Genomic DNA, 27,343 nt, shown 5'->3' on the forward strand with positions numbered 1-27,343 from the left:
TTATAAAGAAAATACAGGTACAAAATTGATATCAAATACCAAAAAGCATAAATTGAAAATCTAGAGTAAAGTTTGGAATTTCAGATATACAATGTTATATAAAAGAAGAAGAGAAAGAAACAGAGAAGAAGAAGAAAAAAAAAAAAAAATCACAGAAATTATATAAAAAAAAAACTATAGGTACAAAATTGATAACATATACCAAAAAGCGAAAATTAAAAATCTAGAGTAGAGTTTGGAATTTCAAAAATACAATGTTAAAGAAAAGAAGAAAAAAACAAAAACCAACAACAACAAAAAAAAACAACAAGGTCAAAAAATTATAAAATATATATATATGAAGTTTGCTGAAGAAGAAAAAAATAGGGTCTTTTTTTTTTTTTTTTTGCGAAGTAATAGGTTATAAAAGTGAAAATTAAAGGAACAATAGAGGACTTAAAATTTTTTTTTTTTAATTAAAAAAAAAAAAAAAAAAAAAGAAAGAATGATCGTAAAAATAATAAAAATATATCTAGGACTTTTTTGTTTCTTTTTTTGTGGGTGTTGTGGGTTCAGTTCATTTTTGGCTAGTTCCTTGGTCAGATTTATATTTCTCAAGATCTATAGGCCCCTTCCTATGTAGTCCGTAGTAACCACAGGGTTTTGATCTATTGCCTGTAGCTTCCAAGGCGTTTCCCTCTGTTATATCTTCTTCTGTTTGCTAGTCTCTTCAGTATCTGGTTTCCGCCCTGACTCAAAGGGCACGGTGGAGGACACTTTTTTTTTTTTTTTTTAGGCTTACTTACCTCGCTGTGGGGAGGTAGGGAGGGAGGGTGCAAACAAATAACACTGGCGTGGGCTCACAGTGCCTCAGCCACACTGGGTATGCCCCCGCTCACGGCGCGTGTAGCCTCCCTGTCCACACTGCTCGGACTCTAGGTTGTTCCGCCGGGAACAATCCGAGGCTGGCCCTGGGCTGCATGCACCTCCCAGGTCCAAGCCGCTCAGGTTCAGGCACTCGGGTAGTCCTCAGAGGCGCAGACTCATTTGGGCCTGCGTTTTGTACTCTTCCCAGGTCCGAGCGCCAATTTGCTCTTCCCAGGCGAGCGCCAATGCTGCGACTTATCGCCTCCCCGCCACTCGGTTATCTGGATGTAAAACCGGCGCACCTTCTCAGGCAGATGTTGACCGTCCAGACCCCCAAGAAGTTTTAGTTAGCAAAGAAGCCTGCTTACAATTTTATAGATAATGTCTCTCTGGGGCTGCGATTGCCCCCTTCCGGCTCTGGCTGCCTGTCACCGGAGGGGGAAGATCTGCAGCCGGCTATCTCTGTTCAGTCCTTTGTTCCGTGCGCGGGCCTGGCGGTCTTAGGTTAGGGCTGGCTTTTCGCGTGGTAGGTATCCCACAGTCTGGTTTGCTAGCCCAAATTATTTCGCTCAGATAGCGCTCAGGGTATTCAGGCCAGATTCTTACTCTCAGCGATGCAGCCCACGCCGCGCCTCCCTGCCCAGCCCCGATTCGCTAATGGCGGATGCAGGCGTCTGCGCTGCTTCTCTGCTGGGGGAGTTACCGTAGGGCTCGCAATCTGCGAGTTTTAAATTGTTGATTTATATTTTCTCCCTGTTATGTTGCCCTCTGTGCTTCCAATGCTCGGCACAGATTCGGCAGTGAGAAGGTTTCCTGATGTTTGGAAACTTCTCTCTTTTTAAGATTCCCTTCCCGGGACAGAACTCCGTCCCTCCCTCTTTTGTCTCTTTTTTTTTGTTTTTAATATTTTTTCCTACCTCCTTTCGAAGAGTTGGGTTGCTTTTCTGGGTGCCTGATGTCCTCTGCCGGCATTCAGAAGTTGTTTTGTGGAATTTACTCGACGTTTAAATGCTCTTTTGATGAATTTGTGGAGGAGAAAGTGTTCTCCCCGTCCTACTCCTCCGCCATCTTGACTCCTCCCCCCCGGTATTGTACATTTTTTAATAAAATTTTATTTTTTAGCACCAAAAGCATTTTATACTGGGGTATAGCCAATTAACAATGTTGTGGTAGTTTCAGGTCAACTGTGAAGGGACTCAGCAATACATATACATGTATCCATTCTCCCCCAAACCCTGTTACCATCCAGGCTGGCACATAACATTGAGCAGAGTTCCATGTGCTATACAATAGGTTCTTGTTGATTATCCATTTTAAATATAGCAGTGTGTACAAGACATTCCCTAAATCCTTAACTATTTTTTAAATGGCCTCATATGTTTGACCACTGAAGTTTTGACTGAAAATAGATACCTAACATTTGATACCAAAAGGAAGGTATTTTATGGTCTCTTGGATCAGAATAAAGAGAAACAAACTATGATCAAAACCCCTTTGAAACAGGAAGTTCAGAACCTGATGCTGGTCTCAGGGGCTGTATTCATGAGCAGGTGAAGTGGGAAATATAATTATTCTTTAATGCAAATTAGATTATTTTGACTAAGGATATACTCAAATGCAAATGCAAGGAATTGTTAGTACCTGGGATTGAGCAAGGGGAGGAAGAAGAAATTTATATGTATGTGTTCCTCTTGGCACTAGGCATGTTACATGTGTTATCTCATTTAGTCCTTACATAACCTGTAGCTCAAACGATAAAGAACCTGCTTGCCATGCAGGAGACCAGGGTTCGATCCCTGGGTTGGGAAGTTCCTCTGGAGAAGGGAATGGCAATCCACTCCAGTATTCTTGCCTGGAGAATTCCATGGACAGAGAAGCCTGGTGGGCTGTAGTCCATGGGGTCACAAAGAGTCGGACATGACTGAGCAACTAACACACACACAACCTCTGTGAGTTATATTTTCATTCTCATATTATAGATTATTCTAGCTAATCACACTTACATGTTATTGAGTACTAACTGCATGCTAAATACTGTGCTGAACATTTTATGTGTGTTATTTTAATTTTAAAAGTGACTATGCTGCTGCTGAGTCACTTCAGTCATGTCCGACTCTGTGCGACCCCATAGACGGCAGCCCACAGGCTCCACCGTCCCTGGGATTCTCCAGGCAAGAACACTGGAGTGGGTTGCCATTTCATTCTCCAGTGCATGAAAGTGAAAAGTGAAAGTGAAGTCGCTCAGTCGTGTCTGACCCTCAGTGACCCCATGGACTGCAGCCTACCAGGCTCCTCCATCCATGGGATTTTCCAGGCAAGAGTACTGGAGTGGGGTGCCATTGCTTTCTCCGAAAAGTGACTATATAGATCAGCATTGATGTGTTCATTCTATAGATGAGGAAACGGTCTCTGAGAGTGTCCTATTTTGCTCAGTGAACCACAGCCAAAAAGTGATGGAGCCAGTCTTTAAAGTCCACACTGTACCACACTGGCTCCCTAATCTCAGTTGGGCAAGGGAGTGGGTGAAGATGAGGGTAGAGTGTGGAGATGGCTGCCAACCACATAGATTGTGTGGCTCAGACAGTAAGGAATCTGTCTGCAATGCAAAAGATGCGGGTTCGATTCCTGGGTTGGGAAGATCCTGTGGAGGAGGGCATGGCAACCCACTCCAGTATTCTTGCCTGGAGAATCCCATGGACAGAGGAGCCTGGTGGGCTGCAGTCCATGGGGTCACACAGAGTCAGACATGACTGAGTGACTAACATTTGCACTTTCACATAGATTGGGGAAAAGGCTTCATGTTCTGGAGTCTGATAAGCCAGTTTTTGATCGTCATTTCTGTCATTGGTAAGCTGCATGAACTTCGGGTGAGCTCCATAACCCCTCCAAGCCTTTAAATAGGAATGAGGGTGCTCAACTCGCAATATTGTTTTGCATATTAAATGTGATAACCCCTATAAAACATCTAGTTAAATGCCTTACACATAGCAGAGACCTGGCCTTTGAATGAGAACCTTGTTTCTACTGATTCGACATTGTTTCTGACTCTTCCACAAGAGTAAATAGTCTGGGACCTTGGTTTGATTTTTGCAATGATGCTGCCATCTAGTGAAAACTAAGCCACATAGACACATACGTATTAACACTTGGCTCCACTAAAGATAATATGGGTTAATGTTTAGCCTCACAACCTAGAGCCTGAAGGTTCACTGGTACCTGGAGAGGTTTCCTAACTTCCCTAACTCTACGTGCTGCAAAGCCAGCTTAAAAAATTTCCAGCCCATTGCAGGCTATAATTTTGTAAAATACTAATGAATTACTAGGAAAGTAAAACAAAAAATGCTTATAGGATAAAAATCCATTTTACAAATTATTAGATTCAACAGCACAGAATTGTTATGTTTCTGACCACTTTCAGTTTCTGCTTTTATCTCCCTTTGGACCCTGTAGCAATCAGTGAACCACCACTGGTCCATGGGTTATACCTTGAGGAGCCCTGACCTGGCATAGTTAATTAATCCTGGCAAGTATTAATAGTAAGGGCTGGGAAAACCACTGGCCTACATGTACTGTGTCCTTTATGCAAGGGAAAAAGCAAAAATGAAAAATGGAGTGGATGTGATGTTCATGAGGTTGAGGGTCAATTCAGTTCCAGCTTATTCAACTGTGTTGCTTGCAAAGTGTTCAGATATAGTTTATAAAGTTAGGGCTTTTTTTTTTTTTTTTTTTTAACAGATTGTCAATATCTCAACACAGTCTCAAAATATTTCTAATGAAGCCCAGATTTTAACATCGAATGCCAGTAACTTAACTCCTGAGAACATCATGTCTGCTACTAGAGTGGTCGGACAGATTTTTAACACATCCAGAAATGCTTCATCTGAGGTAAAACTCATATGGTTTTTAAAAAAGGGAGGGGAACAAAGAAAGACCTTTCAAACTCTACTCCTTACTACAAAGTATGGACTTGGGCAGGGTTTTAGCTGCTCAAAACCATTTTGCAGAGCACTCTCTCTGAGAGATGTTCAAAGGAATATCGATAAAAAAAGAGCTGCTTGTCCAAATATTCTCTTTTGGGATAGTCACAAATGATTATCATGTTAAATCTTCTGGGAAGTCCTGGAATGAACAAGTCTATTTTACTTTATTAACATGTTTATCAATTGTATTTGACCTCTCACCTCTATTCAATTCCAAATAACTAGAGTTCTAAGAAACTCACTTTAGATCATGCTGTTTTAAACTGGGATCCCTTTCTGTTGAGCATATTTGAATTTTAGTCTTGGTTTTCCAAAAAATTGAGCCTAGTTTACACTTCTGATATCATAACCTGTTAAACTCTGGTACCTGAAAATGAGAACTGCAGGCAGCATTCACCAATTGGCACAGTTTATAAACTGTGCCTAGCAGGGTTTATAAACCACCAATATGGAAGGACCCAGTTTCTGCTAGTTAGATATCAGCATGGCCTGAAAACATCTGTTTTATTCTATTCTCTTTAAATAGTTTATTTTAAAAAATGTTTTTTGTTATCTGAGGTCCTTTGGAAAGAAAGTGGGATTCGAATCGCAAGTTAATAAATATGGAATTGAAAGAAATATAATGACCACCAAACATAGAATTTACGACAGGCTTAGCCCATAAGGACAGAATGGTGTCAATATCCATAAAGAAGGCAGTTAAAATGTAACCAGGTGTGGAGACATTGTGTCTGACATACTTCTGAGTTTTTAATTTTAAGAAAACTGGAAATAATTTTACTAAGCCTAATAGTTACTAACAGTTAGAGTAAGTATAATTAAGGTCTTATATTAAGTATTATGGACTGTAATGTTTTAAAGAGCCCTGTATTCTTCTTATTTTGTTTCTGCTTCTGTATCCAAGTACCTGCTTTTGTGCTGTTGGGGGTAAGGGTGGAGGTTCTGTAAAACACCTTGCTATGAGGTGAGATTCAGAGACCTAAGCCTCCTAATTAACTCAGTTTATATTTTCACTGTGCCTTACCTTTATTTTCTCTGCCTTCTTAGGTAGAGAGAATACTTTCAAAACTTCAGTTTTGAAAAACATCTCTAGATTACCATACCAGTGGTGCCACTTGATACGGTAATAATTCGTGGTAACTATAATGATGATGGTGGTGTGCAATGTGTCTTCTGTGATAATCAATGCCTTCTTCCTGGCAGGCGAAAAAAGTTGCTGTGACAACAGTGAGTCAACTTCTAGATGCTAGTGAAGATGTTTTTCAAAGAGCTGCTACTGCTGCTGATAGTGATGATACCTTTTCAACGTAAGTACAATTCCAGTTTGGAAGGAAAACCTAATGCATTGCTGCTTACTTTCCCAGGTTACAGCATTAACAGGGGTGTCTTTATTTCTCTCGTGGATACACAAAATGGCTAATTCTCTGGAGTGCAGACTAAAGCCATAGCTTTCTAACTCCTCATTGCAGGGGTGGGCATGGCCTGGGATATAGAGTAACTGGGATGATTCAGATTAGGATTTGTTTTCCCAGCCTTAGCTTGGCATGGCCCAGGAACCACTGTGTGCATAATTCTTTTAGCTCCTTTCTCAGTGCACAGAACTGCAAATAACAGCATAGCTTTGCAAGACACATTTCTAGCTCCCCTGCGCCCCCAACCCCACCCTAGATCCTAGTGTAGTTCTCCCCAAGATCCTAGTGTAGTTTGATTAAATTTTCTTTAGCTTTCTCAAGGCTACACTGAAAAAAAAAAGAGGATCCAACTCTGCCTGCTTTCTCTCTTTTGGATTCCTGTGTCACAGATTACTTCTGGTTGTGCATTTATACTAAAACTTGTGTACTTTATTCATAGAGGCCTCTCACTAGGATTCGATGTGATTTTATCTTCTATACAGTTTTCTTAACTCTTTAAAAATTTAATTAAATATGCATGCTCATAATAGAAAAAGAAACTATGTAGAGAAGTGAAATTTTAAATATCGTCTCACCTTAATCTGTTGGTATATATTCTTCAAGATTTTTTCCTCTGTGTGTGTATATCCTATTACATACTCTTTTTTTTATTTTAAGATTTTTTTGATGTGGGTTATTTTTTAAAGTCTTTTGTTGAATTTTTTACAGTATTATTTCTGTTTTATGTTTTGGTTTTTGGTCACATGGCATGTGGGATCTTAGCTTCCCGGCCAGGAATTGAACCCACATTACTGCATTGGAAAGTGAAATCATGACCACTGGACCACCAGGGAGGTCTCTACTACATGTTTTTTAAATATAGAACTTGTTTTTGTCACTTTATAATACCTTATAAACATCTAATTAACATAAATACCTATGCATCTACATCATGTTTTAGATTACCGCATAATATGAATGAACTGTTATTTAAGCAGTTCTCTGCTGCTGAACATTTAGATAGCTTCAGGTCTTTTGATATTTTGAGCAATCAACATTCTTGTACGAAATCTTTGTTTGCATCACCTATTATTTCCTAGAAGTAGTTCTCAGTTCTTTAATAATTATGACCAGTACCTATTTAGTATTGAGTCTCCAAAGTGGAAAAGGCACAAAAACAGGAAACAGGACATTCACAAGATTATACTTCTGAGAGATGGTGGTAGAGGTGTAAACAATTGAACTGGTATATTTCATGACTTCAGATTTCTCTAGGAGTCTGGATCATTCTCACTGGCAGTGTTGATGCTCCCATTTTTTCTTGGAGTTGGAGAAGGTTGCAGCCATGAGATCCAGTGAACTCCCTTCAGAGCTGGAGGCTCTGTGTTTGCAGTCTTGCTGGAGGCAAAGGGGAAAAGTGGATGTTTTTGGTGAGAAGGCTGAAGAAAGAGCCATTGTGGGATTCGGCTGAGAAAGTCACAGGTGATGAGACAGACGAAAACACTGTCTCAACACTGTCTCAGTCACAACATAAACAGTTATGATTTTTGTTGCCTTCTGGCATGGAAGGGGAGAAGGCAATGGCACCCCACTCCAGTACTCTTGCCTGGAAAATCCCATGGACGGAAGAGCCTGGTAGGCTTCAGTCCATGGGGTCGCTAAGAGTCAGACACGACTGAGCGACTTCACTTTGACTTTTCACTTTCATGCATTGGAGAAGGAAATGGCAACCCACTCCAGTGTTCTTGCCTGGAAAATCCCAGGGACGGGGGAGCCTGGTGGGCTGTCATCTCTGGGGTTGCACAGAGTCGGACATGACTGAAGCGACTTAGCAGCAGGCATGGAAGGATAAAAAAAAGGCTGTGTGATTTATGTGTAAATTCCAAATGGCATCAAAGAAGGTGTGTAAAGGAAAAAGTGAAACATTTAAATATAGGACGTGTTGAAATATGAATTTATATAACCACACTCAGACCCTCCTTCCTCCCATTCTGAATTTCTAGTCGACTTATTTTTCTAATGATGGGCTATCAGTTTACCCTCTCCCAGGTGATCTTTTGCATAAACTGCTATGGACTCAGGTCTTTATTCATGTAGATAAGACTTTGATCTTCAGCTTCCAGCCCTAAGATCAGGTCACCAACCTGTTAGCTCTCCTCCAGAGAAAAATCCTGGTGACCTGCCAGCAAAGGTACTCTCTCTCCTCTCTCCCTTGGAAGGATATTGTTCCTCGAGGCAACTCTTCCACTGACCTGAGACCAGGTGCAAATTCTCCTGATAGACACCAACCTTCCTGGTGCATTTCATTCTGATTTTCCCTTCTTTCATTCCCAGGGGAGGGAAATACCTTCCCTTATTTTCAACAGGAATAATTAAGCCTCTCATTTTAAATTTGTATTTGTCCTTACAATGATATGCTGTCTTTCCCCAGTAGACATGGGAGGTTGGTTCCAGGACCACACTCTCTCTTACCTCATCTCCTCCTGACAGATACCAGAATTCCCAGGTGCCCAAGTCCCTTATATAAATTGGTGTAGTTGGCTCTTTGTATCAGCGGGAGGCTCCACATTGGCAGATTCAACCAACCACGGATGCGAAACCTGAGATAAGGAGGGCCAGCCATAATGACCTCTCGGGGCCCTGTTAAAGCCAGGCTTTTCTGATATCATTGCTGCACTAATGGAAGATTCCTGAGTGAAAGGGGATCTGGTTGCTTTTTCTAGTTATTTGTGCCAGGTTGACGGCCAGTCTCCTGACCGGCACCCACCTATCATCCAATCATAATGACAAGAGGAGGAAAGAATAATATGGGAGGAATAAACCCCTTACACACGGCCATGGTGAGAGCAACTCTTAAAAACGGCAAACACTCTCATGCATCTAGCACATTTTTCCTGTTAGTTTTCAATGCCTGAAGGAGCTTCCCTTAGTATCCTCAGTGTTTCACGGGTACTGAGCTTTTTGTTGGATGCTCAGCAGATACTGTTGGTTGGATGAATCATGTTCCTAGCAGATTGGAGCTTTGTTAGGTGTTCCTCCTGTTGAAAGCAGCTCTCAGGTTTCATTGTTATTCATTAAGTGGGAAATACATAGTGTGAATCGCTGAAAATTATGGAAAATAGTATTAGGAAAGGAAAACTTTTGAAATAATGACTTTACTTGACTGTTTCCTTATGAATGGTTACCACATTCTCTTTATGAAATTTAATTATTTAAAATTTTCTTTTTTTAATGTCACTTGGGGAAGGGAAAAGATATATTAATGGAAGGAATAAAGTTTTAGAATGAAGAATAATTACATTCTAATGAAATTCTTTCATTACCGGGAAAATTAGATTGAACCAGTTGTCTTAGACATAGACATTTTGCTTTGTCAAGAACAGAAAGAGTGCAAATATTTTTATGGGAAACAGGAAAAAGAAACAATCTTATGACTTATCTTTGAAAGTCAAAGTCAGTCATGTCTGGCTCTTTGTGACCCCATGGACTGTAGCCCACCAGGCTCCTCTGTCCATGGGATTCTCCAGGCAAGAAAACTGGAGTGGGTTGCCATTTCCTACTTCAGGGAATCTTGCAGACACAGAGATCGAACCCAGGTCTCCCACATTGCAGGCAGATTCTTTACTGTCTAAGCCAATTTATCTTTGGAGAACACCAAATTAAGATTCCCCCCACTCCCTCCCATTGTCCATCTAATCTATCTTCAAACTTATCCAGAGTAGAAACAAATATTGTGAGAAGCTGCAATGCTTAGTTAATAGCTGAGGCAATGAGCTCAGTGTTCTGTGCTTCCATAATTCCCTATGAACTGTCACCTCAGGAGTCAGCACTTAAATGGTTTGAAAACTGTGGGCTTTGGGTGAGAGGAGAGAGTTAAATAAGTGAATATTGAGTCTCAACACTGGAGAAACAACAATCACGTGACTGGTCAATGGGAGGGCATGGCAGTGCAGTCCTTTTATGAGAAGACCAACGTAACAAAGACTGTTTCTATTGGGAAATCTGTCCTTCTTGAATTCCAGCTTTCTGGCATCTATGTCCAAGGTACCCTACAGTGGGGAAAGTTTACCAGAAAAATTTTGGCTATTCTTAATGGTACATTTGTAGTTTCATTGCATCGTGGTCAGGAACCATGTCCTGTATAACTTTATTTTTTAATTTATTTTTAATTGAAGGATAGTTGCTTTACAATATTGTGTTGGTTTCTGCCATACATCAACATGAATCAGTTAAAAAAAGAAGAAGAAAGTACATGTAACAAAGTAAGACTCTGATTAAAAAAAAAATCGATATTGTTACAGGATTGTGCCAATATTGTGATTGCTTGAGTTCTGTGGGCATGCCTTTCCACTGGAATGTGGGACACACACAACTGATTTTATAACAAATTTCAATAATAGTGTGTTGTTAATGTTTTTTTCTATGCAGGCTTATTGAGCAAATGGAGACTTATTCCTTGTCGTTGAGCGACCAGCCAGTGGTAGAACCTAATATAGCAATACAGTCAGTTAATGTCTATTCAGGAGGCAACGAGGGGTCTACAGGTGTTCTCTTCACTGTACTGAAAGGTCAGCTGTTTGTTTTAAGTTCTTGTAATAGCAGAGAATATTCTACTACCAATATATGCTCTATTCATGAAAATGTAGACTTTTATAAAATTCTGCTTTTTTTCCTTCTCGTAGGAACTAGCAATTCTCTGACTCCTGGTTCCACACGTGTAAACGTGGACGTAGACAAACTGAATCCCAACGAACAGACGGAACTTCAGCTCTTGCTCAACACCTCGAAAAGTAGGTCTCAAATTACATTACTTGAAAAATGCACTCAAATTCATGTAATTAATAGCTTAAAATTCATTGAGCAAGAAATTATGTTTACTTAAGTTACATACTGAGTAATTTGCATGTGAGTATGTTTGAGCTCTAACAAATTTTGGTAATCTCAAGTCTATTATTCTAGCCCCAGAGATGATTTTCTTCCCCTGTCTTTTCAAAAACACTTGGAGGGTGACAGAATTGAAATGCTCTGGCTTATGAACACAATCTATTTTCCACCTAAAATGTAGCCAAATGGCTCAGTTTTATACTTAAAAATACACTTAAAAAGCATTCAGTCATAAACTTTGCCCATGTTTACTAGTGGAATGGTGCTCACAGGCTTAAATTCATCCTATTGACTTGTCCTTGGGATATTTTATGTAATTGACACAGTCAGCATATAGCAGTACTAATTTTCAGTTATCTCCTTGTATGGTGCTCATCATGAGCTCCTTATTGTTGTGCATATAACCTTTTAGAAATTCTTGTGTCTAACTTGTCATGCCTGTACTATTCAAAGTCTAAAATTGACAATTGAATACAATAAAGCAGATTGAATGCACACATTTACTTTTATTTTCTCCCCAAATAAAAAATCCAGTGCCAAAAAATACATATTTTAGAGAGACTAAATTCATAATTCTCATTGGTTATATAATTCTAATTGGCTAACTAATTCTTTATTGGTTATATAAATTGCAAATATCTTCCCTCCAGTCTGTAGCTATCTTTTACTTGGTTTTTCATGTCATTTGTCATACTCAAATTTTACTTTATAATGTAGTCCAATGCATCAATCTTTTTTTCTATAACTGATATTTAAATTCATTGCTCTACTAAAGTCACAATTATAGTCTTCTATATTGTCTTCTGAATATTTTTAGTGTTTATGTTTACATTTAGATCTTTAATGAACCTGGAATTTGTGTTTGTATTTGGTGAAAGGTAGATCTAATTTTTGATTTCATATAAACTATCATTAGAGTCAAACAGGTTGAAGTAACACTGTCTAGAGTCAAAGATTCAGATTGGACTGAAAGGAACATGTTTTTATATTAAGTTTTTTAAAAAGACTTCAAGATTGAAGTGTATAAGCAAAAATTATTGGAAATACAGGGTCACATCAACAACCTTGTGTTATAGGGAGAAATATAAAGTTGCTCCAGAAACTGAAGATCAAGTAGACAAAAAATAGCTAATAAACTTGGCCTTTATATACATTTGTTTGTGTATGTAGTTTTATAGACAGAAAATAGATAATAAAAATTATTTTCAAATATCTATGGAGTGCTTCAAAAACTATTAGGCCAAATAGAAAAACTTGCATATTTTACCCATGGGTGATTCATGTTGATGTACGGCAGAAACCAACACAATATTGTAAAGCAATTATCCTTCAATTAAAAATTAATTAATTAAAAAATAAAGCTATACAGGACATAGTTCCTGACCACAATGCAATGAAACTATAAATGTACCATTAAGAATAGCCAAAATTTTATCCAATTAAGAATTTTAAAATACCATTGTTAGAAAGGAAATTAAAGGACAGATTACAGAGTCCTTGAAAATTAATACCTATGAGAACTCCTTAGATGAAACCCTATGGAATGTGGACAAAGATGTAATTAAAGGAAAGTGTATTTCCCTTAATAAATCTATTAGATAATATGAGAAATTGTTAAAAAATAATCATTCACCTAAAGAGGCATAAAAAGTAAGATAGCAAATCTAGAAAAAAAGAATTAATAAAATGGCATAAATTAATAAAAATGGGACATACTTAACAAATGCTAGATGGGTCAACAAAATAAAATATTGATTCCATGAAAGGCTAATGAAATATACACAAGCTTCTGATAAATTTGATCAAGAAAAGAAAGAGAAAATATAAAAAAACATCAAGGAGGATTATATCTTGAAATATGGAGATTCTTTTAAAATCATAAGATAATGGTAAGTATAATTTGTTCTAGTGAATCTAATTATCTAGATGAAAAGATGATTTTCTAATAAACAACCAGAATCCTGTAGGAATGAGGAAAGGGGTGAGTAGAGAATTTCATTTTTTAAATGTATGTACTTATATGGATTTGAATTTTACATCAAGCATGTCATTCTTTTATAAAAATAAGATTAAAAAGCAGTCATACTACATTTTTATGGTTAACTTTGTCACTTAGTGTGACAAAGAAGGAACAATTTGGTGGGCTCAGTGTGATGTAAAAACTCTTCAGAAGCCAATGTCTTTATTTCTCAGAAGAGGACAGAGCAAAGCGGGGGCTGTGGAGGATGTGTTGGGGGCTGTCAGGGCCTTACCTACCTATCTCTCAAAGCACAAGACTGATTATTCTGGTCCCACCACCACCATTTTAGTATTCTTTGTACTTATTAAGTATATAATATATATGTGTGTATGTATATACACACAGAGACACATACACACCCACGCAAATACATGCAAGCTTTTCACTTGTAAAAGATATCAGAGTTTAGGGAATTTATTCAGCTAAAATGTATATTCATTGTTGTTGCATCTGTTGTTTTAAATATGGCCAAGAGTTCTATGAAGTGTCAGGAGGCATTTCAAAGGTGGTTCTGTTTGACCATTGCCATGGCCAGCAGCCCCGCTGCAGAACCCCCTGTTGCAGCCATGCTCCTGCAGGCTCTCTTAGGAAAAGCTGACCAGTTTTTCCAGTGTCCTGAAGGGATGTGTCCCAGTCATTTTCCAGCCTTGGGCAAAAGCCTGTCGTTGTCTTGAAATAACAGAGACCAGTAGTTCAAGAGCTGATGGAAAGTATTTAGTCTGTTGAAAGAATCCCTGATATGCACAACTTGAGCTGCTGGCTCTGTGATTTAATAAACTGGTTTCTGCTCAGTCCCTCTGCATAGGAGCCAGACCTCCCAGAGCAGTCCTCTAGGCACTGCTGTCCTAATGATCACTCTCTGCTGTTTCTTATTCAATGACTCAGGGGGGAAAGCAACATGGTCTTGAGCTACCTGCTCATTGTGTTCACTGTCTCACTGCATAGAAAGCAAGAATGTTTACTTTATACATGAGATCCTTTTGGTATTTTTTTTTTTAGGTGGATTAGGCAGAGATTATGGTTTCCATTTAGAACATAAGGAATCTTAGGAAAGAAATTAATGTGGATGGAATGGCCAACCATATGTTATATGTGTTAATTAGATGCTGCAGTTAAATAAAGGCAGTCAGCAGACCATTATTTTCTGTATTTCACTGGAGTGTTAAGCAGTCATGCAGTTCGGTGATGGTATGGGACTTTCTTACTTACCTAGGGTTCCCTTATTGATTTTAGTGTCTTTTTTCCCCCCTCACAGCTAATGTCAAGGCATGTGGCTTTGTAGTGTATCAAAACAACAAGCTTTTCCAATCAAAAACTTTTATAACTAAATCAGACTTTAGTCAAAAAATTGTCTCAAGCAAAACAGATGAAAATGTGGAAGATCAGAGCGCTTCTGTTGAAATGGTCTTTAATCCAAGGGTGAGTTTTCCCATTAATAGAAATAATTCAGCCCACTCTTGATTACAAAAGCAGGGACAGTTTGGGCAAAAGAAATCCACAGAACACCTCTTTGAAAGTTTATATGACAAGACTAACTTTAACTTCTCCCCCATCCATATTTTTATAACACTAAGTGTAAAATTAACTACTTTGAATTTTATATTCTCTTTCTTAATCTGTAATAAAGATGCTATGCTTTGTATCAGTACATATCATACATAATCATACAATTGATTTCTCATATGGGTAGCTCAGATGGTAAAGAATCTGCTTGCAATGCAGGAGACCTGGGTTCAATCCCTGGCTCGGGAAGATCCTCAGGAGAAGGGAATGGCAACCCACTCCAGTGTTCATACCTGGAAAATCCCACGGACAGGAGTCTAGTGGGCTGTACAGTCCATTGGGTCACAAAGAGTCAGACATGACTGAGTGACTAAAACTTTCACTTCAAGCTTATCTTCGCCTATTTGATTTTTTTCCACACAATTAAGCATTTTGAAAAAATCAGTTGCCATTGTCTTATTCACAGTACAACCGAACAGAATTCCAGCTTCATTCCTATGCCTGCGTCTATTGGAATTTTTCCATGAAGGATTGGGACACGCATGGCTGTCACAAACAGAAGGTCACTGATGGATTTCTACACTGCCACTGCAACCATACTACTAACTTTGCAGTATTGATGGTAAGGGTTTACATGGTAATCTCTTTCTGGACAAGAGTTTTACTTACATGCAATTGTGTTGTGTGCTAACTGGAGATAATTTGGGGATTAGTTTACATAGACACTCAACTCAACTTTGATTAAATGGGAAAACAAGGAATGAAGTTAGAGAATGAAAAAAAAAGTGCTGGTAAAGGCAATTAGAATAGTGCTTTTTGCAAAATAGTCTCAAAATAGATGAATTCAGTATTGTGCATTTAATAATGAGAAGGGAGCCCATGTGCAAAAGAGGAGCTGACAGACTCCATTCAACTAACTTGCATGTCTGAAGCATGAAGTTGCTACAGCCAGAGGTAAGGCTGTATAGCTGAGTGCTAAAGATGGTTCAGTATGTACATAGCTGTGGGTGAGTTTGAATAAGTTACCCAGAGCTTTTTCCATTATAAGCATCTAAGTTACTAAGTGTATGCCAGAAGGTATAAGAGGAAGAGCTTTCTAATTCAACTTGTCCCATAGTTCCTCTATGTGTTCTTTTCACTCTAGTGCTCCCCTGTATGAGTAACTGGTAACAGCTCTGGTATCCAGGTGTTTATACACCTCTTGAGAGTTCTTGAACTGACCTTTTTAGGAAGAGGAGATTCGTTTATTGCATTTCCAGGAATCTATTATTCTGGCAAAAGGAAAAATATTTATTTTTTATGCTAGATGGAATGTTTTTATACTGCAGTGGAGTGGGGAGGGGTGTAGACTGTCTTCCCCTTATTAAGGGGCTCTTAACACTGTAAATCTTCCAAAGAAGTGGATGTTTTAAGTTTCTGTAGCTAAGAAATATTTGTATTTGGGAAGCCAATGGGGATCAGAGCATACTGGTATAGCATAGACTATCAAATTATAGAGTCTTGCTTTTAAAATATTTTTGAAGTAATTATCATTTTCTTATTTTAATTACCAAATATTTAAAATTGATTTTGATTATTTTATAACTTGCATTATAGAGAGATCTGCTTTCTCAGTCAGTAAATAGTAAAGATACAATTTTAACGTTTTTGATATCTTAAGATCATTAGTATTACTGAATAGCTGTGTAAAACTCAGATTGCTTTACATATTAAATGATACGGGTTATACTTTCATAGTTTTTTTTCTCCTGTTTTGAGGTCAGACTTTCAATTGTTCTTACTAAAATCTGAATCTGCTTCAATGCCCACATATTAATATTTATCATTACTTTTGAGTTGCAAAATTTTTAAAAAGGTGATTAGAATTGTATTAATATGTAAAGTTTAAGAGCAGATAAACTCTGAGTGAATAGATGATTTCTAAGATCTAAAGATCTATATATTCTATGATTCTGTGTCATCTACTTAGTATATTACACATAGGAAGTAATGTGACATTTTTGTCTTATAATTTTTTTAACATAGTTTTGTTTATGTTTATTTATTTTTAGCTATGCTGGGTCTTTGTTGCTGCATGGGCTTTTCTCTAGTTATGGTACACAGGCTTCTCATTGTGGTGGCTTCTCTTGAGGAGCACAGGCTCTGGGGTGCGAGGGTTTCAGTAGTTGTGTACTTGGGTTCAGTGGTTGGTGGATGGGCCTAGTTGCTCCATGGCATGTGGGATCTTCCCAGATCAGGGATTGAACCTGTGTCCCTTGCATTGGTAAGCAGATTCTTTACCACTGAGCCACCAGGAAAGCCCTTATGATTTTTTTAAAATGAAGTTTATTTTTATTTTTTTCCTACTAAAGCAATACATACTCAATGCATATAGAGTAAAAGTCTACTTACTAAGCAGAAATATACTGATATGGGAAAATGTTTATGATATTTAAACAGTAAAATAGCAATTTGAAAATAATCTGATTATGTTAACAAAATCCTGTATATTTGTGCAAGAGATGTAGGTAATATTTGTAAACACATTAAAAAAAGGTCACCTCTGGGGAATTCCCTGGTGGTCCAGTTGTTAGGGTGTGCTTTTCCACTGCAGAGGGCACGGGTTTGATCCCTGGTTGGGGAACAAAGACACCACAAGCCACCTGGCGGAGCCAAAAATAAAAATATCACCTCTGGAGAAGAGATGGTAGGGTTTGATGTGGGGTAATAGCAGTAAAAAGGAACTTGTGTGTTTTAAAATTATATCTCTATATTTAACTTTCATGTTTTATAAATAATCATATACAGCTTTTCTAATAATAACAATTTGAAAAATTAAAAAGTACAGGAAGGCAAAAATAATTCTGTATGTATGTCTCTATTCACCCAGTGATCACCATTATTACCTCTCCACATTTCTAAGAGTACATACTCATATGGAACATAATTTTCTGAGACTATATACTAAAATTCTGGGGTGGATATGGATATATTTCACAAAGGTTAGGTCCCCCTTTCCAAAAGCAAAAATGAACAGGATCTTGTGAATATCTTTTCATATACAGAAAAATACTTCTGCAACTTTAATTTTAGTACATGAGCTTAGATATTCAGGTTTCCCCTTGGATTACAGTTGTGCATACAAATAATGTAACAGGTAAATAAAACAACTCCAGCCAATTTAGCGGAGAAGGCAATGGTACCCCACTCCAGTACTCTTGCCTGGAAGATCCCATGGACAGAGGAGCCTGGTAGGCTGCAGTCCATGGGGTCCCTAGAGTCGGACACGACTGAGAGACTTCACTTTCACTTTTCACTTTCATGCATTGGTGAAGGAAATGGCAACCCACTCCAGCGTTCTTGCCTGGAGAATCCCAGGGAAGGCAGAGCCTGGTGGGCTGCCATCTATGGGGTCGCACAGAGTCGGACACAACTGAAAAGACTTAGCAGCAGCAGCAGCAGCAGCAACAGCAGCCAATTTAGATAACACAAACAACTTTGATTTTAGACATTGAGGAATGGTGTTTATGTCTTCCCTCACTGAATTAGATAACTGTTCTCAAGCCGCTATTTCATGAATATTGCTTAGAGATGAAGGGGTTGATTTATTTCCTTTTAAAATATATCTTTATATAAAAAGACATATATGGATATTTTGACCAATATCCAGACTGTTTTAACCAATGTAACTCTTTGTGATGTTGACTTTCATAACTATTTCAGAGTAGCTATTTTAAAATAATGAGTCTTAACTTATTTTCCAGAGTTTCAAAAAGGAATATAAATATCCTGAATCACTAGATGTATTTTCCACATTTGGATGTGCACTGTCCATTGCTGGTCTGGCTCTCACAATTATATTTCAGATCGGCACCAGGTAAGAAGGGAAGCAGGCTCATCTCATGAGAGACATTGTTACCCTGATATTATTTCCTCTCAGCATATTTCCATTAGAATACAGCCTCTTGGAACCAGAAAGGAAATGAGATTTAGTTCATCATGCTCATTTTATAGAATACTCAGCCCTGGAGAGGCTAAGACATATTCATAAATAATATATAACTACAAACTATTTAAGTGACTTGAAGGAAAATTACATACCATGTTTATCACATAAAATTAATGTGGTCCTATAGCTCATTAATGGGCTTCCCTGGTGGCTCGGTGGTATGGAATCCGCCTGCCAAGCAGGAGATGTAGATTTGATCCCTGCGTAAGGAAGATCCCCTGGAGAAGGAAATGGCAACCCACTCAAATATTCTTGCCTGGAAAACTTCATGGACAGAGGAGTCTGGTAGGCTCCAGTCGATGGGGTCACAAAAGAGTCAGATACAAGTAAATAACAACACTAACTCATTAATGCCATAGTTCCTTGTATTCAATAGAAGCATAACTACCAATTTGCTTTTGCGAAAGAAAGAAACATTGCTAATTAGCAAGTTTTTGAGGATAAAAGTAAATTTTAAACTATATTAATTTTTCAAATGGTAAAACATTTTAAAAGATTTTTAAATACATAGTTTTTTTTTAAACTAATTTTCAAAATAAGCATAAACACATATTTCTTTCTACCTTGATCTCCTCACTCAAGATCCAATTTTGCATAGCACTTGTTATTTTTTGTCACATGCTGCATTTGTAACAATCTGTAAATGTAAGCATGTTCATTTAGTAGCTTATTGGTCTACTGTTTTCCCGTTAAGCATGAAAATTGATGTGGCCTTCTTTGCTTTCGTTGTTGCTGTTTTCTCTTGTTTTTATAAGTCCCTCCCAGGGCTGAGCACGGTACCTGACCCATGGTGGAGGGATATCTGTGGAATAATTGGGTCGATTGTGCATTCCCACCTGGTTTCTTCTCAAACTCAAGATGTCTCACAATGCTTCTTTTTTTCAGAATTATTTCTCCCTGATAAATTCCTTCACAACTGTTTTCTCAGATGTGTAGATTCAGGGGTCTTTTGTTCTAAAGGTATTGCTACTTAAACATTTTTTTCCATGAAGTTTGATTTATAAAAAATTAAAAGTCTACAGAAAAGTTGAAAGAGAATACTGAATACCCATATACCCTTCACTTGAATTCACCAGTTATTAATATTTTGTTTTCTCTCTTTTTCTGTTTTTTCCTGAAATTTTGAAAGTAAGTTGTAAATATCATGACCATCATCTCTAAATTCTTCAAGCATGTATGTATCTCCTAAGAACAAGGGCACTCCTACATAATATTATTATCCTCAGAGAATTTAACTCAAGAATTTAACATTAATATAAGGTTATCATGTTAATATATGTATTCACATTTCTCCGGTTGTTCCAGTAATGTCTATTTTAGCTGTTTTCCACCTCCCTCAATTTATTTAGTTATTCCGTCTCTTTAGTCACCTTTGGCCTACAGTGTGAGGCTCTAAGCAACATGTGAGGAGGTAAATATAAAACTATGAACAAGACAGATCATCTCCCTTGGAATTTACATTCTTGGGGAGAAGACAGACATTATACACATATATACAGAAATAAATATATAATTATACATTGTGGTAAGTGCCTTGAAGGAAAATTACATGCCATGTAATTACAAGTCTGTCACATAAAGTGAAACTCTCCTGTCTGTGCTTTCATTTGAAAAGACACTAAAACATTTATTTGATCCCATCTGAAAAGTTGTGGTAGCTGTATAATTAATATGTTTGCCTAAGATTTCACTCCTTCTAATTGTCATCAATGTTGTAAAATCATAAAGCATATATTAATGTAATTACTCCTTCTAATTGTCATCAATGTTATAAAATCATAAAGCATATATTAATATAATTGGCAAACAGATTTGTTCATCAGATTCTGAGACATTAGAAATAGAGAAGTACTTGAAGGTGTTAGAACTTTAAGCACATTAATAGGGGCAATAGTTATTTCAAGAGGCCTTGTAGTCTAAAAAACACAGAAAGGTCTGGATGATAGTGAGCGGAAATTTTATAACATTTTTTAATACAGGACTGTAAGCTCCCCTGGTGGCTCAGACGGTAAAGAATCTGCCTGTAGTGCAGGAGATCTGGGTTTGATCCCTGGGTTGGGAAGATTCCTTGGAGAAGGGAATGGCAACCCACACCAGTATTCTTGCCTGGAGAATTCCATGGACAGAGGAGCCTGGCTGGCTACAGTCCTGGGGTCACAAAGAGTTGTGACTAACACTTTCACTTTCATACCGTAATATACAGAGAACTGAGTAGGCACTGGCGACCCACTCCAGTACTCTTGCCTGGAAACTCCCATGGACGGAGGAGCCTGGTGGGCTGAAGTCCATGGGGTCGCTAAGAGTCTACTGAGCGACTTCACTTTCACTTTTCACTTTCATGCATTGGAGAAGGAAATGGCAACCCACTCCAGTGTTCTTGCCTGGAGAATCCCAGGGACGGGGGAGCCTGGTGGGCTGCCGTCTATGGGGTTGCACAGAGTCAGACACGACTGACGTGACTTAGCAATGATATGTCATAAGTTTTAAAGAATACTTGGTTTTACACCCTCAAATTATATCTTCAGATGAAGGAACAGTCCTCAGGCATGTTTTACATTGTGTTTAGTTGCTCAGTCATGTCCGACTCTGCAACCCAATGTACTGCAGCTCATCAGGCTCCTCTGTCCATGGGGATACTCCAGGCAAGAATACTGGAGTGGGTTGCCACACCCTCCTCCAGGAGATCTTCCCAACCCAGGGATCGAACCCAGGTCTCCTGCATTGCAGACAGATTCTTTACTGTCTCACCCAGCAGGGAAGCCCTCTTTTACATTCAGTTCAGTTCAGTTCAGTCTCTCAGTCATATCTGACTCTTTAAGACCCCATGAACCACAGCACGCCAGGCCTCCCTCTCCATCACCAACTCCCGGAGTCCACCCAAACCCATGTCCATCAAGTTGGTGATGCCATCCAACCATCTCATCCTCTGTTGTCCCCTTCTCCTCCTACTCTCAATCTCTCCCAGCATCAGGGTCTTTTCCAGTGAGTCAGCTCTTCGCATCAGGTGGCCCAAGTATTGGAGTTTCAGCTTCAACATCAGTCCTACCAATGAACACCCATGCCTGATCTCCTTTAGGATGGACTGGTTGATCTCCTTGCAGTCCAAGGGACTCTCAAGAGTCTTCTCCAACACCACAGTTCAAAAGCATCAATTCTTTGGCACTCAGCTTTCTTTATAGTCCAACTTTCACATCCATACTGACCACTGGAAAAACCCATAGCCTTGACTAGATGGACCTTTGTTGGCAAAGTAATGTCTCTGCTTTTGAATATGCTATCTAGGTTGGTCATAACTTTCCTTCCAAGGAGCAAGCATCTTTTAATTTCATGGCTGCAATCACCATCTGCAGTGAGTTTGGAGACCCCCAAAATAAAGTCTGCCACTGTTTCCCCATCTATTTGCCATGAAGTGATGGGACTGCATGCCATGATCTTAGTTTTCTGAATGTTGAGCTTTAAGCCAACTTTTTCACTCTCCTCTTTCACTTTCATCAAGAGGGTTTTTAGTTCCTCTTCACTTTCTGCCATAAGGGTGGTGTCATCAGAATATCTGAGGTTATTGATATTTCTCCCGGCAATCTTGATTCCAGCTTGTGCTTCTTCCAGCCCAGCATTTCTCATGATGTACTCTGCATATAAGTTAAATAAGCAGGGTGACAATATACAGCCTTGACATACTCCTTTTCCTATTTGGAACCAGTCTGTTGTTCCATGTCCAGTTCTAACTGTTGCTTCCTGACCTGTATACATTAGAAGCTCTGTTTTACATTAGAAGTCCTTGTTGTGGGCCATAGAAATATAAACATATTGTGGACTAAGCACCACTTTGTCTGATGGATATTTGGTCCTGGCTGCCAGGCCGTCTACTGCATTCCTTTAGTTGTATCAGGTCACTTGGAGGGAGATACACAGGGCCTGGAAATTCGTGCAAATAGAGTTCACAAAAGGGCATTTCTGGAGAACAGCTAGCACCTTTGATTAGAACACAGTTTCAAGAAAGGAGGTATCAATCTGTTTTCTTGAACTCACTTCTTTGTGGGAATCAGATGAGGAGAGATTGTTTCTCTGATGTAGTTGGGAAGGTCATCTACCAGCTGGCCCAACTGGGCTATGAGCTAGGTTTACATGAGTAATAATATCCTTTTTTAACCTCATGATTTCACTAGAGTTTCTTTTTTGTAGCTGTTTTGTTTATTTAATTATAATTTTTATTTTCAGGAAAGTCCGAAAAACCTCAGTAACCTGGGTGTTGGTTAGTCTGTGTGCATCAATGTTGATCTTCAACCTCTTCTTCGTGTTTGGAATTGAAAACTCCAATAAGAACATAAAGACAAGTAACAGTGAGACCAATAATACTGACTTGAGTAGTAATGTAATGCTCAGACAAGACACTGTTGTCATCTCGAATCCCAAGTGCACTGCAATTGCTATCTTACTGCACTATTTTGGGTTAGCGACCTTTGTCTGGATGGGACTCAGTGCTGCCCAGCTCTATTTCCTTCTAATTAGGACCATGAAGCCTCTTCCTCAGCATTTCATCCTTTTTAACTCTTTAATTGGATGGGGTAAGTGTTTGCTTCTACACTTTCTCAGAAATTTAATTTTGTTGAAATCATTTAATTTAAACAAACACCTATTGAAGACCTAGTAGTACAAGGCCTCCAGATAGGGGAGATGGAAAATCCAGCAATCACTAAGAGTGCCTTCTGTCTAGTGAAGGAGTGTCTTCTGTGAAGAGGGCAGATATGACCAAGCAGCTATCCTAAACACATCATGCTGCTGCTGCTGCTGCAGCTAAGTCACTTCAGTTGTGTCCGACTCTGTGCAACCCCATAGACGGCAGCCCACCAGGCTCCCCCATGCCTGGGATTCTCTAGGCAAGAATACTGGAGTGGGTTGCCATTTCCTTCTCCAATGCATGAAAGTGAAAAGTCAAAGTGAAGTCGCTCAGTCATGCCTGACTCTTAGCGACCCCATGGACTGCAGCCTACCAGGCTCCTCTGTCCATGGGATTTTCCAGGGAAGAGTACTGGAGTGGGGTAACACATTATGAGCTAACTTTAAATGTTTATTTCCTTTAACATCTCTGTTAATTAGACTTGAGATTTAGACCACATGTAATCAACCTTCTGACTACTTTAAAAAAAATATTTCAAGACAGTCAGAGGGACTCTTTTAAGAAAAGTAATTTGAAAAATTTAATGGGTTCCTGCAAAGGAGAGTTGTTTTAGTGTTATCTAAATTTAAGTTTATTCAAATGGAAGAGAAATTGAGCCATTTAAGAGTGGACATTGTGTTAACAGTTACAAAAAGATTGGAAATGGTGTAGGATTGGTACACATAGCCAACATTGAAAGGGAAAATAAAACACTGAAAAACTATGTCCACTGTTAACCTGCATCTGTAGATCACTTAGTACATTGTGTATAGTAGAAAGAACAATATATCCTGAAAAAGGTCAGATATATAATTCATTCACAGTCTTTTATAATTAACCCCAGGTTTGGGTAAATTATTTATTCTGCAATTCTCTTTATGACATAGGAGTCCCGGCTATAGTGGTAGCTCTGACAGTGGGAATTATTTGTTCTCAGAATGGAAATAATTCACAGTGGGAGTTAGACTACCGGCAAGAGGAAATGTAAGTTTTTATTTTTTAAATGCCCGTTTTTTTGTGTTTTTTTTTTTTTGAGTGTAACTACTCAGTGACATCGAGTCCAAAGGTCCTTGTAATATGCATCTCACTTTATAATTGTCATATTATAACTGTGTATTTCAAATTCTCAAAGAGCACATTATATTTTAAATGCAATGATATGAAAATTTCCTATGATAAATCCATTTACAAAGCAAGTAATTACCTTCCTTCTAAATTTATAAATGTGAACTTTTTAATATTAAGTTTCTTCTTTCATTACCTCTGAAAATCATAGGAAACAAGAAATGTAATCCTTAGTAACCCCTTATCTTAGTTTCTTATCTAAAAACTGAGAATAACAATAATAGTAATACCTGCTCTGGGGTTACTGTGAGGGATCAAGCTAGTGTGAAAACATTTTATAACTTGAGCACTATCCATGCTTATGAACCAGTTCTGTGTTGATATGATTATAATGAGTATTTCATGATGATTTATCAATTCTCTCTGTGACTCCAGCGTGAATAATCAACTGTCAATAATGGGAGTGCCTGCATTTATACATTGCTATATTTAAAACAGATAACCAACAGGGACCTATTGTATCGCACATGGAACTCTGCTCAATGTTATGTGCCAGGCTGGATGGGGGACAGGAGTTTGGGGGAGAATGGATATAAGTATATGTATGGCTGAGTCCCTTTGCTATTCACCTGAAACTACCACAGCATTGTTTATCGGCTATACTCCAATACAACATAAAAAGTTTAAAGTTTGGGGGGAAAAACAATGGGAGTACCTGAATGCATGGTATTTGCTTGAGGAGATGGTATTCGTATGAGGAAATTGAGAAGAAAGCTCTATGTGTATTTCTGCTGCCAAATGGTAACTGCTTTTTAATTTATTTTTCTTTCTTATTTTATAAATGCAACCATTCTTATCCTTGGATTCTGCTTTAATTCTCAGACCAACTTAGATCAGAACAGAACTCTTGGAAATGTGCAAGTATACACAAGGGAAGGCTGTAGTGTCAGGGCGCTCACCTATTTCTAGGGCTGACCATGACCAAGTGTAAAATAGGGATCTAACTGTCTGGCTTGACTTTAGCAGCCACATGCTCCAGGCACTATTTTTTTCTGTTTAATTGAGAATAAATATCTTTTGATGGGTTTTAAAATTTTAATTCCACAATTGAAGATCAAGAGTAAGATGCAAATATCTCATGGGAGAGGTAATTCACCTCAAATTGCATTATTATTAATTTCCTACCCTGACTGAGCCACAGGGTTAGACCCACGCCTATAGAAGTCTTCAGGAGAAAGATGCCTGCTGTCTTAAATTTATTCACACTGAGCTGTAAAGAACTGAGAGCAGATTCTTTCCTGAGTACAGTATTAGATGTTAGGCAAGACCCTGGCAATGAAAATAAGAGTTGGGAAGAAAGGAAAGGATGTGTAATATGAATATCAGCTTCATCTTGGACCCTTTTTCTCCCTTTCCACCCTGTACACATGCATCAAAGTTCACATTTCTTCAGGATATATTTAGAAAGAGGAAGGACTTTTTTGGGTTTTCTTGAGTTATGCTTCCAGAAATTGCTTCTCAATATACCATACTCCCTGTCCCCCAACCATGGCTCCCAGTTCTACCAGTCATGTCTGAAATCCCTACCCCAGTTCCCTTGAGGTACTGCTACTTCTGCCAGGACCCAGCTAAGGTGTGACTGCAGGACAGGCCACACGCTTGTTTAATGCTCTGTCCCCCAGATCTCTGTCCCACCATATAGGCTGTTTCAGACTTTCCTGAAGGGTTATAGTAACCATTGCGAAATTATAATGCTTGAGGGAGAATTTTGTGGAAGCTATGCTCTATCTGCTACAGCTATCTTTTCCCATGTTTCATGACAAAATCACCAAGGAGTTAAATGCTTCATCTGAGGTTCACTTATAATACTCTTCAGACCTCAGGTTCATAGCTGTTCATCAGATTCAACTTTGAGCTTGTGACTCTTGAATCTTAATTCTAGAAACCCCATTCCTACAAGGATCAGTCTCTATGTAGAATTCATCTTCCAGGTACTCAAGCCAAAAACTTTGGAATCACTTGTAACTCTCCTATATCTCCCATCTAACCTATCAATAAATCCTTTTGCTTTACTTTTAAACATATCTGGAATCAGACTACTTCTCAGCATCTCCTCTTCCTGGGTCTAGGCCACCAGACTGTTGCAGTAGACTCTGAGCCAACTTTCTCCTTTTGGATGTGCTTTTCTGTTATTCCTGCATCTGAAATAATACTTTAAAAACTAAAGACAGATCATGTCAAGTTTCTCTTTCTCGCCAAGAGTACATTCAGTCACCTATAAAACTCAGACATAATTTGCATCTTTTTGCTAATCTCATCTACTTACTCTATTCTGGCCACATTGGCCTCTTAGCTGTTCCTTAAGCTCTCAGCTCAGAGCCTTTGTACTTGCTGTTCCCTTTGCCAAGAACACCCTTCCTCTTCATCTACTTCAGATGTTTACTCAAATATTTTTTTCCATAAGGGTTTTCCTGATCACTCTATTTAAAATGAAACTCTTCCTTCCCAATTCCCCTATGCAACACACACAGATACACATATACATGGTAGTAACTACCCTCACTACCTGTTTTATTTTTCTCCATGGCACTTGTTAACATCTGATATATGGTATATATTTTATTAATGCATTAGTTTTATTTATTTTTCCTGTACCAGAATAACTTCACTAAAGAAAGGAATTTTGGTATTTCATTCACTGTTAATATCTTGGTATCTAGAACAATGTGGCACATAGCGTGTACTCTATAAATACTTATTAAATGAATGAATTTATTCTTATAACAATGCCAGGAGATGATTACTGAATTTCATAAATTAGGAAAAATATGCCACCAAAACTGCCACCAACAATAACAAAAAGACAAAAACAGATGCAATGAGGGCTTCCCTGGTGACTCAGTGGTAAAGAATCTGCCTCCCAATGCAGGAGACGTGGGTTCAATCCCTTGTCTGGAAAATCCCACATACTGCAGAGCAACTAAGCCTATGCACCACAATTGTACAGCC

At 38.5% G+C, this 27,343-nt stretch overlaps 1 protein-coding gene across 2 annotated transcripts in view; it reads left to right on the plus strand.

The window, feature by feature from the left end:
• Positions 1 to 27,343, plus strand: part of ADGRG7 (adhesion G protein-coupled receptor G7) — a 71,140-nt gene that overhangs the window by 32,514 nt on the left and 11,283 nt on the right. The window contains exons 5-13 of one of the 2 annotated variants that reach the window (XM_027552069.1): positions 4,582 to 4,731; positions 6,030 to 6,133; positions 10,646 to 10,785; positions 10,900 to 11,007; positions 14,377 to 14,540; positions 15,091 to 15,246; positions 18,368 to 18,480; positions 22,831 to 23,177; positions 24,157 to 24,253. In XM_027552069.1, coding sequence (XP_027407870.1) covers positions 4,582 to 4,731; positions 6,030 to 6,133; positions 10,646 to 10,785; positions 10,900 to 11,007; positions 14,377 to 14,540; positions 15,091 to 15,246; positions 18,368 to 18,480; positions 22,831 to 23,177; positions 24,157 to 24,253 — 1,379 coding nt within the window. Of the gene's footprint in view, positions 1 to 4,581; positions 4,732 to 6,029; positions 6,134 to 10,645; positions 10,786 to 10,899; positions 11,008 to 14,376; positions 14,541 to 15,090; positions 15,247 to 18,367; positions 18,481 to 22,830; positions 23,178 to 24,156; positions 24,254 to 27,343 lie in introns of those variants that run through there. The other variant, XM_027552075.1, reaches the window with a different exon arrangement.

The sequence above is a fragment of the Bos indicus x Bos taurus genome, chromosome 1 (genome assembly GCF_003369695.1).
Source record: "Bos indicus x Bos taurus breed Angus x Brahman F1 hybrid chromosome 1, Bos_hybrid_MaternalHap_v2.0, whole genome shotgun sequence".
NCBI classification, from domain to species: Eukaryota; Metazoa; Chordata; class Mammalia; order Artiodactyla; family Bovidae; genus Bos; species Bos indicus x Bos taurus.